The following is a 16,649-nucleotide window of genomic DNA, read 5'->3' on the forward strand; positions in this document are numbered from 1 at the left end:
GTATTAATAACCATACGGGCATTTTCAACAGCATTATCAGACCCAAGATTGTAATTAACACCTGCAAAACATAAACAATAAATACATCAAACAAATTCTAGATAATTTCACTCACTCTACAGGGTCCACTTTGAGATTCATATACACTTTCCGCAATTCTTCCCTTTAAACAGCTCCTAAGCTCAAAATACCAAATTAAAAATTTTCTCCTCGCTAATGATAGCATTATTCTATTCCCATCCGCTCAAAGTGTAGATAGATAGCATAAATTATCTTTTAAGGGTCTTTAAGGCCACATTTATATATAGATAGTATAGATAGATCATTATTATAATAATTTATTATTATTATTATTATTATAAATAAATAGATTATAAATTATAAATAAATATCATAAAATATTGAAAATCTAAATTAATATTTTTTTTTCTATTCTATAATCTTTAATACTTTGAAATTTTAATTATTGCATTATCTCTAGATATTTAAATTTTATAATAATCTATACTGATTGATTCTCAGTTGTAAATTGTTCTTCTAATTTCAAAAAAGGACTATATTAATCCTTGAATTTAAATGAGAATGAAAATGATTAACACATTTTACCTGATATACAGAATAAAGAAAACAATTATTATATACTTAGACACATACCGAGACAAATGAAGAACATAAACTAATAAATAGTTACCAAATATAATAAGCGAAAGATCTCAAAATACATGCCAAAAGACAAAATCTGATGAAGTAAGATTAAATATAAATTTGATTTCAATTTTTTTTAAATTTCCCCATTAAATAGTCCCGTCTAATTTTGGAGTCTAGTTGCAACCTTAATGGATAGTTGGATAATAAACAGTAAAATTATTTTTCAAATTTGTATGCAAATTAAAGCACAAAAGGAAAAAGAAATTAGTAAAAATGTATTCGTTGGAATTTAAGTACTGAAATTTCACTATTTATTTTTCCAAGAAAGAAATTAGTAAAAATGTGGTAGGGGCAATTTTGGGTTTTGCAGAAGTAGACATATTTTGGGTCCGGTTTCATGGTGGTTGACCCGATCCAATTTCGTCAATGAAGAAAAGAAATCGAAAAAATTAGACTAAACGAGAGCAAAAACTATTTCCTTCCAAAACCTGTTTACGCAGAGGAAGGTCATCAAATTTCTCCCGAAAACTGCTTCTCTTTCGCTTTGTGCCGAGGCAGATATCGCTGATGTCTACCAGCAGCCGGAGATGCCTTAATATTTTTCTGGTTCATCGGCCAATGGTTATTTTTGGTTCCGTTTCTTATAGTAGTTTTAAAAGCAGTACATATTTGAGAGGTAAAAGCAAATCTGATTCTTTCCATAACATTCATGAGGCTTTGGCTTCTTTTGATTTGATGCTTCGTAGTAAGCCCTCACCTCCCCGTTATGGAATTCAATAAAATATTATCTGCACTTGTTCGAATGAAACATTATGCTACTGTCATTTCTCTCTCTAAACAGATAGAAATGTTTGGAATTTCACATCATATTTATTCTTTTAATATTTTGATTAATTGCTTCTGCCATCTAGACCATGTGGATTTTGGGTACTCTCTTACGGGAAAAATCTTCAAACTTGGTTTTCAGCCTACCATTGTAACGCTTACTACCTTAATCCACGGGCTTTGTAGGGAGGATAAATTTGTTGAAGCTGTGGATTTGTTTGATGATATTGTTGAAAAAGGTTATCAACCTGATGTCTATACATATAATGCAATTGTGAATGGTCTTTGTAAAATTGGGAAAACCACTGTTGCCTTTGGTATTCTGAAAAGAATGGTCGAGGAAGGCTGCGAACCTGATGTGGTGTCATACAGTGCTATCATTGACAGCCTCTGCAAGGACACATTGGTTGCGGAGGCATTAGACCTCTTCTTCAAAATGAAGAGCGAAGGTATCTTGCCTAATGTTGTGACTTACAGCACCTTAATCCGTGGTTTGTGCATGTCAAGCAGCTGGAAGGAAGCTTTTATGTTGCTTAACCAAATGCTGAGAGCAAACATCACACCAAATATAATTACCTTCAATACTTTGGTTGATGGACTTTGCAGGGAAGGAAAGGTTTCAAAAGCTCATGATGTAGTCAAATTGATGATGCAGGGAGGAATAGAGCCTAATGTTATCACCTACGATTCATTGATGGATGGATATTGTCTACACAACCGAGTGGATCAAGCTAGAGAAATATTTGACCTGATGAAAAGAAAGGGCTGTACACCTGCTGTTGTTACCTACAGCATCTTGATTCATTGTTACTGTAAGAGAAAAAGGATAGATGAGGCAATGCGGCTTCTTGATAAAATGCCTTGCAACGGCTTGATGCCTAATGATTTTACTTATAGTTCTCTTATACGTGGCTTGTGTAAAGCAAAGAGCCCTTGGGCTGCGCATAAGTTTTTCAAGAACTTGTGTGCTAGCGGCCATTCTCCAGATAATGTAACCTACTCAATTCTGATAGACGGCTTTTGTAAGCATATGTGTCTTGATATGGCGTTGGATCTATTTCGTGAAATGCAAAAGAACTTGTTGAAGCCTAACCTTATTGTTTATAATACCCTAATTGATGGTATGTTCAAAGCTGGAAAGATTAAAGATGCAAAGGAACTGTTTTCTAGACTTTCCATAGAAGGGTTGCAGCCTGATGTTTTCACATACACTACAATGGTCAATGGACTTAGTAAAGAAGGATTACTAGATGAAGCATTCAAGGTGTTCAGGAAAATGGAAGAGAATGGTTGCTTGCCAAACAATTGCTCATATAACGTGATTATCCAAGGATATCTCCGCCACAATGATGTGTCCATGGCAAAACAGCTTATTGACGAAATGGTTGGCAAGGGGTTTTCTGCAGATGCCACTACTGTTGAGTTGGTAGTAAACCATGATCTGCTTGTGAAAAAGCTACTCTCAAGGTGTAAAGTTGAAGTGAGATTTTAAGATGGAATAATTGTTGTGCAGTCACAGGAGGTATTGTTCTGTTTTTATTTGCTTTCTTTCTCTTCAATTTGCTGCGTACCCATGTTTTTATTTGTTTTCTTTCTCTTGAATTTGCTGCGTACCCAGAAGCACGCTCGATTAAAAGAGGGAACTGGTTGTTTATATTTGCCTATTATATTTCAAACTAGTTTTTTATTTGCCTTCAATATGTGGTGGTTGTATATATTTGAATTCAATATTTTGAATCTGCTATCAAGAGAAAAAAGGATGCACTGTTGTTTCTTTTCATTTGTTAAATTTGCTATCCAACATAATTTGTAATTTTTGTTCCCTTATTTTAGTACATCTGTCTTAATATATACATATATTAGTAAATAAAGTGCTTATAATGGGACCATCAAGAATTTTATGTATTTTAAGTTTATAATTGTCTATGAGGACTTTGATATTTTTATATTATATATACATAAAACATTAAACATTAGATTATTAACAATTACTTTTAATGCTTTGTGGGCTTTTTTTTTTTTGTTCTAATATACCCGGAGCTGATATTTTCCTCAGTATGCACTTTAATCCATATTACTTCAAAATAATATACCTTAATGTTACGTGCGGACTTCATCGCAGTTTGCCTGGAAAAAGCTTAAAAATCACTTTTATATAACCGAGTGGATCAAGCTAGAGAAATATTTGACCTGATGGTAAGTAAGGGCTGTACACCTGATGTTTTTACCTACAGCATCTTGATTCATTGTTACTGTAAGAGAAAAAGGATAGGTGAGGGAGTGTGGCTTCTTGATGAAATGCCTTGCAAAGGCTTGATGCCTCATGATTTCACTTATAATTCTCCTATACATGGCTTGTGTCAAGCAAAGAGCCCTTGGGCTGCATATAAGTTTTTCAAGAACTTGTGTGCTAGTGGCTATTCTCCCAACGTGGTGTTACACTCGATTTTGATAGATGGCTTTTGTAAGCATAGCCGTCTTGATATGGCATTGGATCTATTTCATGAAATGCAAAAGAAATTATTGAAGCCTGATCTTATTGTTTATAGTACTCTAATTGATGGTATGTTCAAAGCTGGAAAGGTTAAAGATGCAAAGGAATTGTTTTCTAGACTTTCCATAGAAGGGTTGCATCCTGATGTTTGCACATACAATATAATGGTCAATGGACTTAGTAAAGAAGGATTACTAGATGAAGCATTGAAGGTGTTCAGGAAAATGGAAGGACATGGTTGCTTACCAAACAGTTGCTCTTATAATGTGATTGTCCAAGGATATCTCCGGATCAAAGATTTGTCAATGGCAACAAAACTAATTGATGAAATGGTTGGCAAGGGGTTTTCTGCAGATGCCACTACTGTGGAGTTGGTAGTAAATGATGATCTGCTTGTAAAAAAGCTTTGGAGCTGCTCTAAAAGTTCTCAAGGTGAAAGTTGAGTTTAATTGTTATGCAGTTACAGGAGGTATTGTTCTGTTTTGAGTTTAATTCAGTAGCTTGTGGTTCTATATATTTGCTGCAGCTGGCCTTGGCAATAATTTGGAATATTAATTGTTTTATTTGCTTTCTTTCTCTTGAACTTGCTGCATACCCATTGAACACGGCATAGAAAAGCAGCACACTCGATTATAAGAGGGAACTGGTTGTTTATTTTTCATTTGTTTACTCTCCCTGTCATATTTTATGTGCCTTTGACGTGATAAATCTGTAAAATTTCTTCCAAATAGAGTGTTATTTCGATCTTGTGTTGTGTACATCTGATACTTAGTTCGTCAGGCTTTGTTCTGAAACTAGTTAATGTGATTCTTTCAAGCTTTATATTTGCCTATTATATTTGAAACTAGTATTCGTTACGAAAAGAGACCTATTATATTTTTACTTGCTTTCTCTTGAATTTGCTATCAAGAGAAAAAAGCGAGCAGTGTTGTTTCTTTTCACTTGTTAAGTTTGCTATCTAACATAATTTGTAATTTTTGTCCCCTTATTTTAGCAAAAATAACTGTCTTATTTTAGTAAATCTGTCTTCTCTTTCTCTATCACTTGTTCTTCATTTTCCTTTTAATTCAAAATCTATTCCATCTTCTTTTCCTATTCCTGGTCCTCCTTATTCTACTGCTTTTGATGTTTCTTTACCTGACCCAGCACATTTTCCTCTTTCCAGTTCTACTGAACTTTCTCAATTACCTGTCTCCCTCCTATTCATTCTTCTTCACATCCTGCATTTTCTCCTGTTTCTCAAAACCATGTTCCTTTAAGAAGAAATACCAGAAGTCTTTCCAAACCAGCATGTTAAAGGATTTTGTCAATATTGTCATTTCTCCATCAAGTTCTCTCTCTCCAGTACTGATTCAAGTTCATTTAGCTTTCATTCAAATAGCTAAAATTCATGAACCAACCACTTACCTTAAAGCCTCAAAAGATCATAATTGGGTTAAGGCAATGACGGAAGAATTGACTGCTTTAGAAAATAATGGGACTTGGATTTTTACTACTTTGCCTAAGGGTAAACATGCCATGGGTAATAAATGGATTTTTAAGATCAAATATAAGCCTAATGGAGTTATGTCAAAAAGATCTGTTTATGGTCTTAGGCATGCTTCCAGGCAATGAAACCTTGAATTTACTGCCTTTATTTTGAAATTGGGGTTTTGTCAATCAACTTATGATCATTGTTCATTTATAAGATCTATTGATAATCATTTTCTTGTTATCCTGGTATATATTGATGATGTTATAATTACTAGAACTGATCTGGGTGCTATTACTTCTGTTAAACAATCTCTTGATGGTAAATTCTCTGTGAAGGATCTTGGTTCTGCAAAATACTTTCTGGGTATTGAAATAGCCAGGTCTGATACGGCACTATTATTAGTTAGCAAAAATTTATTCTTGATGTGGTTCATGAAACTGGTTTGCAAGATGCTAAGGCTTCATTATCTCCTCTTCCTAGAGGTCTTAAATAGCCTCTAGATGAAGGAGAACTTTTAGATGTTGGTGAATTACTTTATCCCCTTTAACAAGACCTGACTTGAATTAGTATGTTCACCATCCCAATCAATTTATGTCTTCTTCTAGACGACCTTATCTTTTGGTTGCTCGGTATCTTGTTAAGTATTTAAATGGTTATCCCTCAAGGGGTTTGTTTTTCTTTGCTTCTAATAATTTGCAGCTCCAAGCTTACTGTTATGCAGACAGGGCATCATGTTCCTTTACAAGGATGTCTCTCATAGGGTTTTGTGTATTTCTTGGTGATGCATTAGTCTCTTGGAAGTCTAAAAAGTAGAATATTATTTGTATTATTGTATAATTCAGCTATATACAGCTTAACTTTTATAGGACTTTTATATAACTAAACATTTTACCCTTTCTCGATTATCAATATATAACATTTTTCCAGTTTTTTCTTCTGTTATTGTTTCAGCTTGTTCAGTCTCATAAAGACATATATATTAAGGTAGCTAAAATGAAGTGAAAATTGTCTCCTGAAAACGTAAAAATGAGAAAATTATTATCACATGCTGCCTAATATATAGGACAAATAAAATAATTGTTGCATACTGAGCAATTCTAACGAGAAGATAATCAATAGCCACATGAGAGAAACAAATTGGTGAAGCTGTGGATTTGTTTGATGATATTGTTGAAAAAGGGTATCAACCTGATGTTTATACCTATACTGTGATTGTGATGGTCTGTGTAAGATTGGGAAAACCAATGTGGCTTTTGGTGTTTTGAAAAGAATGATCAAGAAAGGCTGCGAGCCTGATGTTATCACCTACAAATCATTGATGGACTGATATTGTCTACACAACCAAGCGGATCAAGCTAAAGAAATATTTGACCTGATGGTAAGCAAGGGCTGTACACCTACTGTTGTTACCTACAACATCTTGATTCATTGTTACTGTAAGAGAAAAAGGATAGATGAGGCAATGCGGTTTCTTGATGAAATGCCCTGCAAAGGCTTGATGCCTGATCATTTCACTTATAATTCTCTTATACATTGCTTGTGTAAAGCAAAGAGCCCTTGGGCTGCGCATAAGTTTTTCAAGGACTTGTGTGCTAGTGGCCATTCTCTAGATAATGTAACCTACTCAATTCTGATAGACGGCTTTTGTAAGCATAGGAGTGTTGATATGGCGTTGGATCTATTTCGTGAAATGCAAAAGAACTTGTTGAAGCCTCACCTTATTATTTATAATACCTTAATTGATGGGATGTTCAAGGTTGGAAAGGTTAAAGATGCAAAGGAACTGCTTACTAGACTTCCCATAGAAGGATTGTATCCTGATGTTTGCACATATAATACAATGATCAATGAACTTTGTAAAGAAGGATTATTAGATGAAGCATTGAAGGTTTTTAGGGAAATGGAAGGGAAGGGTTGCTTACCAAATAGTTGCTCTTATAATGTGATTATCCAAGGATATCTCCAACACAATGATTTGTCCATGGCAACAGAACTAATTGATGAAATGGTTGGCAAGGGGTTTTCTGCAGATGCGACTACTGTGGAGTTGGTAGTAAACAATGATCTGCTTGTGAAAAAGCTACTGAGCTGCTCTAAAAGTTCTCAAGGTGTAAAGTTGAAGTGAGATTTTAAGAAAGAACAATTGTTATACAGTCACAGGAGGTGTTGTTCTGTTTTGGGTTATATGACTTGAATTTGTCTCTATTTTCTGCAATTCAATATTTATATTTGTATCAGACTTCATATGCTGCTGGCCTTGCCAATAAGTTGTAATACTAATTGTTTGCTATCAAGAAAAAAAAAAAAAAGTAGCAGTGTTTTTTCTTTTCACTTGTTAAAATCTGGTGTCCAAGAGAATTTCTAATATTTGTTTCCTTACTCTACTTAGGAGAGCTGTAAATAAGATAACGTATTTCATTGCAAAAGCTTGTAATAAATTGGCAAATTTTTGTTGCAGGCTTTTACAATGAAATTTAGACTCTGAAATACAGGAGATTGTGATCTAAATCCTCTAGACTGAATTCCAAACAAGTCATTAAGCAAAGCAGCAACAAAAGCTCCATGTAAAGGCTTATCTCTTTTGTTTCCCGTCTCTGCCCATATGTAAAGATCTTCTTCTCCCTTTGCCTCTGAAAATTCACTACTAGCAGTTGTAGAATATATGAGGAAGGAGAATATAGCTTTTTTTTTTTTTCTCTTGCTATTATTTTTTCCTAAAACCCATATATTTTTGTTGGATTTCAGCCTCTCCAATGCTTTGTCTATGTAGTTGTTTTCTTGTTACTTTGTAACTTATGTATTCTTTAACCCAAAATGCCAATGCTGCCCTAAGCAAGGGTTGTACCTGCAGCATCTTGATTAATTGTTACTATAAGGGAAAAAGAATAGACGAAAGAATGCGGCTTCTTGATGAAATGCCTTGCAAAGGCTTGGTGCCTGATCATTTCACTTACAGTTCTCTTATACGTGGCTTGTGTAAAGCAAAGAGCGCTTGGGCTGCACATAAGTTTTTCAAGGACTTGTGTGCCAGTGGCTATTCTCCCGATGTGGTGGCGTACTCGGTTTTGATAGATGGCTTTTGTAAGCATAGTTGTCTTGATATGGCGTTGGATCTTTTTCACGAAATGCAACAGTTGAAGCCTAATCTTATTGTCCATAGTACCCTAATTGATGGTATGTTCAAAGCTGGAAAGGTTAAAGATGCAAAGGAATTGTTTTCTAGACTTTCCATAGAAGGGTTGCATCCTGATGTTTGCACATACAATACAATGGTCAATAGACTTAGTAAAAAAGGATTACTAGATGAAGTATTGAAGGTGTTTAGAAAAATGGAAGGGAATAGTTGCTCTTATAAAGTGATTATCCAAGGACATCTCCGAATCAAAGATTTGTCCATGTCAAAACAACTTATTAATGAAATGGTTGGCAAAGGGTTTTTTGCAGATGCCACTACTGTGGAGTTGGTAGTAAATGATGATCTGCTTGTGAAAAAGCTACTGAGCTGCTCTAAAAGTTCTCAAGCTACTGAGCTGTTTTATATTGATGAATTTGTTAAATTCGGAAGAATGTTCTCACAACACAATTGCTTATCGGCAGTATATCTAACTTACAATATTTGACAAAGGGGTTGGACAATTGATGAATTTATTTTGGTTATTAATATCTCGAAAACAATTTTGTGTTTTAAATTAATATTTGTGTAGTAAAAAAAAAAATACTGCAGTAGAAATCAAATTCTTCAAATTAGCAAAATTATTAGAATGGTCAACTATTCATGAACAAAATTTATATGTTTATGAATTAACTATTTACGATCTTTTAAATTACAATCCAATATTATATGTTTCTTAAAATTTATAATTCTTTTTATTTTTTCTTTTCCCTATCTCTCTTTTACTAAAAATTTGTTAAATTATAATCAAATATTACAATTAATATTTTATATATATATATATATATATATATATATATATATATATATATAGTAAATTTTTCAAATTATGATGGAATATTATATATTTTTAAATTTTTTTCCTTTTCCTTATACATTTCTTCTAATTAAAATCCTTTAAACTCGTAAATTATGTTCCTTAAAATTGAATTTGATAACCTATGAGATCAATATAAAACAACTATTAATTAAAAAATAAAAATAAAAACAAACATTGGAAACTGGTCGTACTCAATAACAATTCCATTTATTTATCTAAACGTAAATAAAAATAAAACTATTAAACATGCATATGCGATCCAATAGTAAAAAATTTGTATAATAACATTCTAATCTACTGATATTTATCATAAATTTATTAATAATTATTAATTGATGTAGACGGTCTTCTTTTAGTTGATGTCGGGTTTTCCTCACAAACAGACTTGAGAACGACTATTTAGGCCACCGAAGAGAAAAATGAGAAATAAGACTTTAGACTCTCAGTTTCCCGTTGGTTTGAAGAAAAACTCGAGATTGGATCAAAAATGACAAAAGCCAGCTAAGAACTTTGTTCTTTGATCAATGATTCGAGATTTATTTATTTGATTAGTGTTTTTGAAAGGTTGATTGCAAATCTGAGGTTCCTTCGAAAAAAATAAATTCTCCCTTAATCCAAAACAAAAAAACTTGTTAGAGATTTGGGTTAAAGGGTTTAGAGAATAAAAAATTCAATGGTTTGGTTAGACAACCATTCTTCCTCCCCTTGGTCTATTTATAAGCAAATAGGTTACTAGGTGGCCCTAGTTTTAGGACTTACGTGGCCCTAGTTTTAGGACTTACCTGGCACATGCCATCGATGGGCCCCAAAACAGGTCGCGCTAATTTTTCACGAAATCAGTCCGGGTGGCATGTAAAATGAAGCAGTGCACTGAGACGTACCCGAGACATGCTCTGTTTCGATGCGGACCCTAAAAATGTGAAAACGATCCGATGGATCACTTTTCTTAAACTCAGATCATTGGTCCGTGAATCAAATTCATCAGACTTAAACTCATTTTATCACAAAAAAATATATCACTAAGTCCTTTTGAAGCAAAAATTAAGTGTTTATAATAGGCTAAAATTGACTTAAGTATATTTCAATTGAATGATTAGGCTAAAGCAGACACATGAATTAAAATTTTATAGTTTTCAATAAATTAGGCATAATAAACAAATGAGGATGGAAAATATAGTTTTAGTTCGGTTCTGTTGTTCGCAGTTTTTTTTTTTTTTCTTATGATGTGCATTTATCAATTGTGGAAATCAAAAGGAAAAAGAAAGAAAAGTGCCAACTTTCAAGGAAATCAAAAGGATTCATCAATTGTGGAAAGATATGGAAAAAGCTTAGCTATCGTCAATTATTAAACTTTTTTTTTTTTTGTTTGATTAAGCAAAAATATATTAAAATCCATTGAACCCACTGAATTAATAAATATTACCATAAAAAGTGAAATATTCTCAATTTCATCATTATATATTAAAGAAAATTTATTTATTTATTTTTTTGAAAAAATTAGAAAATTTGTAATTTGAACATATGAATTTGGATGACCAAACATGACAATGAGAAAAAATTAATTAGATTGTTATTGGGACTGTTTACCTCTAGATCATACTAAAATTTATTATTTTGAAATTTAATGAGTAAAATGAAATTATTTAATTATTTAAATATTTAAAGGCGAGCATCGTCATCCAAAAAATATGAAAAAATGAGAAAAGAATTGGAATAATAAAAATAAAACCCGTAAAACATAAAGGAGGTAACTAATAAAAACAAAACTCTTTACAAACAACAATACTCCATTTGCTAATTCAAAAAAATGGTAGAAGATGAAAAATAAATAATAAAAAAAGAATTTTTTTTTTGGGTATTTTCATTTGCTTTTATATATGTACAAATAATCAGAAGGTGAAAGTGGCAGATTTTGATTCACCCGTATCTTCTTCATCTTCGTTTTGTCGCTCAAGGAGTTTAAAGTCTTCAAAGATTCTGCACTTACTTTAAACGGTTACTCTACAGGTGATATACATATGAGTAAATTAAATAATATAAAAGAAAATAAAAAGCTATATAAAAAGAAATTGGAAAGAAAAAATAAAAAAAACCTGCAAAATTGGAAAAAAAAACTACTATTCAAATAAGAAATTAAAGAGATATTCCTAAAGCATAGGAGAGAAAGAGATGATGAATATATATATATATATATATATATATATATATATATATAGAAGTAGACATATATGTAAAGATATAGATAAGAATAATATTGTAATTCATTTTAAATGTAATAATCTAGTTATCTAGTTAAATAATTTAAAATTTTCAAACTCATAAACATCTAAACATATCTACTAAAATAATTATAAATAAATTTTGATTTTGAAAATATATTCAACAACCAATCAAGTTGTAGAAAAATAAATTAAAATTTTAAAAATTCTTAAAAAAGAAAAATAGAAAGTTGGATGGAGAAACAGTGTTGAATTTTCTCTTTGTTTCAGTTTTTATATAGATAGATATTACATTTTTTATTGGCCATAAGATATTTCAGAATACCTCAAAATTTATTCAAATATTTTAGAAAATCCTAATATTTCCGCACTTTGCTTTTGATTAAATATTGAGATACATAGATATATTGATATCTCATAGTCTTATAGTATGTGCAATTTTTCTGTTTATAGCAGAAAATCATACAACCGATTTTACAGGAATTAAATATGAGCTAATACAATATGATATGGTGACAACCAATATTTATGAAAAAATAAAAAAAATTAAAATGTTGACTTTAGAAATAAAAAAATTTGAAAAAAATTTAGATATATATAAATAGATGTAAAAAGAAAATGATTCAAAATTTTACAAGCGGTGTATATATATATATATATATATATATATATATATATATATAACCAGCGAAACAATATTTTTTGTACTTTTTTTTATTTTTTTCATTTTAATGTTTATTTTAAAATTAAGATAACAATCTGTTTTTTGAAAAATTAATATCCAATTAAGCAATGATTGAAAATTCGATTAGGATAATATGTTGAAATAATAATATTAAAATAATATAATAAATAAGTTTTCAAATCAATAAATAAAAAATTATTAAAAAAAACTCAATTGATTAATAATTTAATATCCTAATTTATCAATCGTTAAAAACTCAAGTTATTTAATAAACTCAAATTATTATCAATTATCCAAAAGGATATTTTAGGATTTTTAAAATTCCATTAATGTTATCATAGGTAATCCCATTATTACTCTCATTCCATCTTTTAAACTACCTCCGTTCCATAATACTTGTCACATTTGAGAAAATAGTTTGTTTCAAAATACTTGTCACATATGTGGTTTCAAAGAGTAATAAATATTTTTTTATGTTTACCCTTTGTATATTAATTATTACTTCAGTTTAATATTTTTCTTAAAAAATTAGTATCAAATTAATTGTAATATAGTCAATTTGCTCAATAATTTATTGTAACTTAGACAAATTTAATAATTTTCTTAAGCGATGTGAAATTTCAAATGTGACAAGTAGTATTTAGTATATATATGTGTCAGAACCCGTTTCTATGAGTCAGATTGGCACTAGGGCCTAGATAAACTTAAGGCCACCGAGACCTGTAGTAAGCCTTGAGAAATTATTTATCAATTGTTCAATCTAGTAGATATATCTCAAAAAGACAAGAACAATAAAAATATTCAACTGGATGACCCAATATAATGATAACAATCCAAATTTTTTAACAAAGGGCCTAAATAAAATACAATATACTTATCATTTATTCAATTTTCTCGGGACTGTATTGCATGCATTCATAAAGTATAATCATAATCTCATTAATTGGGCTTTGATAAAATATTCAACTCATAATTTCAACCATAGATTCAAATTTATCAAAATAGAATTCACATGTAGTTATTATTATTATTATTACATACATGACACTCCTATAGTAATTGCGGATATCTACAGCTCTGGAGTTCAAACGACATGTAGAAAAGATCGAGCTCCCATATATTAAATATCATAACTAAAATAATACTAAAATTTGAAATTACTTTTCTAGCTCTGTGATGAAGGAAACAGAGTTTTAACTGGAATGATGGAGAATCTACTTCCTAGAAAAATTAAATAAAAGAGAAGTGAGTTTTACAATTCAGTGAATAATAATAAATAATACATATCACAAGCATTCACATGAAATGCTTTCTAATATATTAAAATGAACATCCAATCAGTCAAGCTCATGAAACAACATTAGCATCCAGATACAAGTACTCCTTCAAATAATCAAACAACTGGTAATTGGTTAGTGGTGTCACTGAAACCCCCGACGAGCCGTCCTTACACATGGCCTGCCCTCTCAAACGTGTGCACCAGGGAGCCGATCCTCATACATAGCCGACCGGTCTAATCTTCACTTGACCAGCGCTCTCCTTTTTCTTATACTCTCTTTTCTTTTCCATACCAACAGGAGGTCACCCTGTGGTTTTTCATATCACACATTATCAGATGCACATGGAGACGCCGATCTCCCCATACATGACCGACGGTATCGAAGACCGCAATCACAAATCCGTGGTGACCCACTTCATCCCAATTCCATACAAACAAAACATATCATCAACACAACTCATCTAATCAAACATTTCATTTAAATGCAAGCACATTAAAAAATGAATATTGTTATGTAAATGTACAAATATACATATATATAACTAAGTATAGAAGTAATAAATTTTTACGCTATAAAATAAATAAGTAATAATTAAATAAATAGGTGATTATAACATTATGTAGTAATGTGTTTATGTATGATGCAAAAGGTAAAGCATTATTTATTATTACTTACAGTGATTAGAAAGGATACAATTGCTCTTGGTTCAAACTTGGGGAAGCTGAAAAAAGACCCAGACAATCTAAAGGTGATAACAGAAATAAGAGTAAAGCTTCTATTAGAATTTAAAATTAAATTACTTAATTTAAGCTGCTAGCTAAACTTAGAACTATGGAGATTCTGTCGAAAATTCGGCAAAGTCTCCTCTAAAAACTAGAATTAACCACCTGTTGACTATCCATAAATCACAAACAATATATAAAGCCCATCCATTGGGCAAATCCTTATCAAACCCATCCACCATTTACAACATTTATCAAAATCTCATCCTCAATATTCAGTCACGTAATTTAATTTCATTATATCTATATCCAAACATAATCACATCCCAAATGTCAAATACATATATGTATCCACATATTTGCACTTAACAATTCTAAAATTCTAAACCAATTAGCTAATCACAATCGGCTACCATAATTACAATAAGCTAATCAAAATTAATTTATTTATAAAAGACTACAAAAATATTCTATTTATATAAAGCTATTCAAATAATCTAATTTCTTGTCATTTAAGTATATCTACTTTAATAACCAACTAATCTAACATAAAGGCTAAAATATTCTATAAATATTAAATTCACACAAATAATTTAATATATCACTACCAAAATAAATTTACTTTACTAGGTAACTAGATTGAATTTCTAAGATTATGAAACTCACAATCATCCTACTTTCTACAATTTTTCAGCTTTAAAGCCGAATTTCTAAATTTGTGTCAAATGATTATTTAAAGGCGAAATGAGGTCGGACTATAAAACTATATATATATATAACCTACGAGAAGAGTATAAGGTTCAGTCCCTTGTGAGCACTGGTCACCGAAGCCACCGCCGGTGCCGCTGTCCATGGTGGCTCTTCCGAAAAGAGGAGATTTTGGTCTTGACTTCAGACCCACCAAACGGATTTTTTGAGTATACAAAGGATTACCCATATCGAGAAAGGGCCCGTGCTGGTACCGTACCATTGAAGAGTGAAATCCCACCCCTAATCATGCCAACCAAAAGGTCACAGCCCAGGCACAACGATGCAATTATCAGGGGCTCGCTCTGCCAAATGGATAGTTCAATGTGCTCTTCAGTGCCTGACCCTGAGATGTGAATCATCCAAGGCACATTAGCATGGCGTACTTCTCCTGTTTGAACCGGGGTTTGAAACCAAACTTCTCCTTAGGAGAATAGATGGGGCAATTCAAGTGAGATCCAATGTAGATCCAACTTTCTATTCAGTCGTGGGATCCGGGCGATCTTGGGGGGACCACCACGGCTCCTCTCTTCTCGAGAATCCATAAATCCCTTATCAATGTATGGACAGCTTTCTTTAGAGCACAGGTTTAGGTTCGGCCTAAATGAGAAAATAAAATGGAGCACCTAACAACGTATCTTCACAGACCAAGAACTACGAGAGCCGCTTTCCTAATCAAAAGATGGGAGAGCACCCCTTCTCCCGAGGTTACGGGGTCATTTTGCCGAGTTCCTTCGACATGGTTCTCTCAAGCGCCCTAGTATACTCTACTTGTTCACCTGTGTCGGTTTGGGGTACGGTCAGTTCACCGGGAGGATCGCCCTCCCAATTCGAAGTTTTTTCCTGGAAGTTTCAACCTTGTTGACTATGACAACAGTCGCGACTATAAACAGACTCGCGACCGGGCCAGGCCGAGTCAGAAAGGCTTTGATGACTCAAGGTTCATATTAGGGAAAGGAGAGTGAGGGGAAGAGGGGGCAGTCCTCTGCCAGATCATCCAATTTCATGTACCCATCAGACGGCAGCCCTTTCGGGGGTTCCTTAGGGACCGATTCACTCTGCGTAGATTGACTGAACGCAGAAAGCCTTCCACTGGCAGGCGATCGTGTTTTTCACAGGATTTCTCGTTACTCATGTCAGCATTCTCACTTCTGATATCTCCAGGTCTTGTCACCAAAAACCTTCCCCGATTGACAGAACGTCCCGCTACTGACACTTGAAAAAGCAGCTTTCAAGGTCTCGTCGCTTCGGTGAATCATTGAGCCTTGAGAAATCTCGAAACCATCGGTTGGTTCCAAGATTTCTCAAAATTAACCTACTAGTTGTAGTTTATATATATATAGGAAACCAATTTTCCAGTCAATTTTGTCATATAAGGCTTAATTACATCAAAATCCCAAAATGTTCTTAATTCAAAACCTAAGTTCTAATCCTTTCAAAACTTCACTTAATGATTAAATTAATTAAAGAAAGATTAACTGAGAGTGGTAAGGATTAATTTCTGACTAACTTGAGTGAAAGGAGTCGCCCGAAAAATGCTTGAACTTGCTTGAAGTCGAAGAG

The 16,649-nt window shown here is 32.4% G+C and overlaps 2 protein-coding genes across 2 annotated transcripts; both read left to right on the forward strand.

The window, feature by feature from the left end:
• Positions 1–1,083: 1,083 nt before the first annotated feature.
• Positions 1,084–3,735, forward strand: LOC105640043 (uncharacterized). The gene is made up of 2 exons (XM_089718927.1): positions 1,084–2,995; positions 3,596–3,735. The coding sequence occupies exon 1, from the start codon at positions 1,415–1,417 to the stop codon at positions 2,963–2,965; it is 1,551 nt and encodes a 516-aa protein (XP_089575053.1). The 5' UTR covers positions 1,084–1,414; the 3' UTR covers positions 2,966–2,995; positions 3,596–3,735.
• Positions 3,736–4,405: 670 nt separating this feature from the next.
• On the forward strand, positions 4,406–7,790 carry LOC149497747 (uncharacterized). The gene has a single exon (XM_089718928.1). The coding sequence runs from the start codon at positions 6,817–6,819 to the stop codon at positions 7,564–7,566; it is 750 nt and encodes a 249-aa protein (XP_089575054.1). The 5' UTR covers positions 4,406–6,816; the 3' UTR covers positions 7,567–7,790.
• Positions 7,791–16,649: the final 8,859 nt, after the last annotated feature.

The sequence above is a fragment of the Jatropha curcas genome, chromosome 3 (assembly GCF_041381405.1).
Source record: "Jatropha curcas cultivar XTBG-Jc1 chromosome 3, XTBG_Jcur_1.0, whole genome shotgun sequence".
NCBI classification, from domain to species: Eukaryota; Viridiplantae; Streptophyta; class Magnoliopsida; order Malpighiales; family Euphorbiaceae; genus Jatropha; species Jatropha curcas.

Coding starts and splice junctions, on each gene's coding strand:
- LOC105640043 (XM_089718927.1), top strand. CDS start 1,415: ATGGAATTCAATAAAATATTATCTGCACTTGTTCGAATGAAACATTAT.
- LOC149497747 (XM_089718928.1), top strand. CDS start 6,817: ATGGTAAGCAAGGGCTGTACACCTACTGTTGTTACCTACAACATCTTG.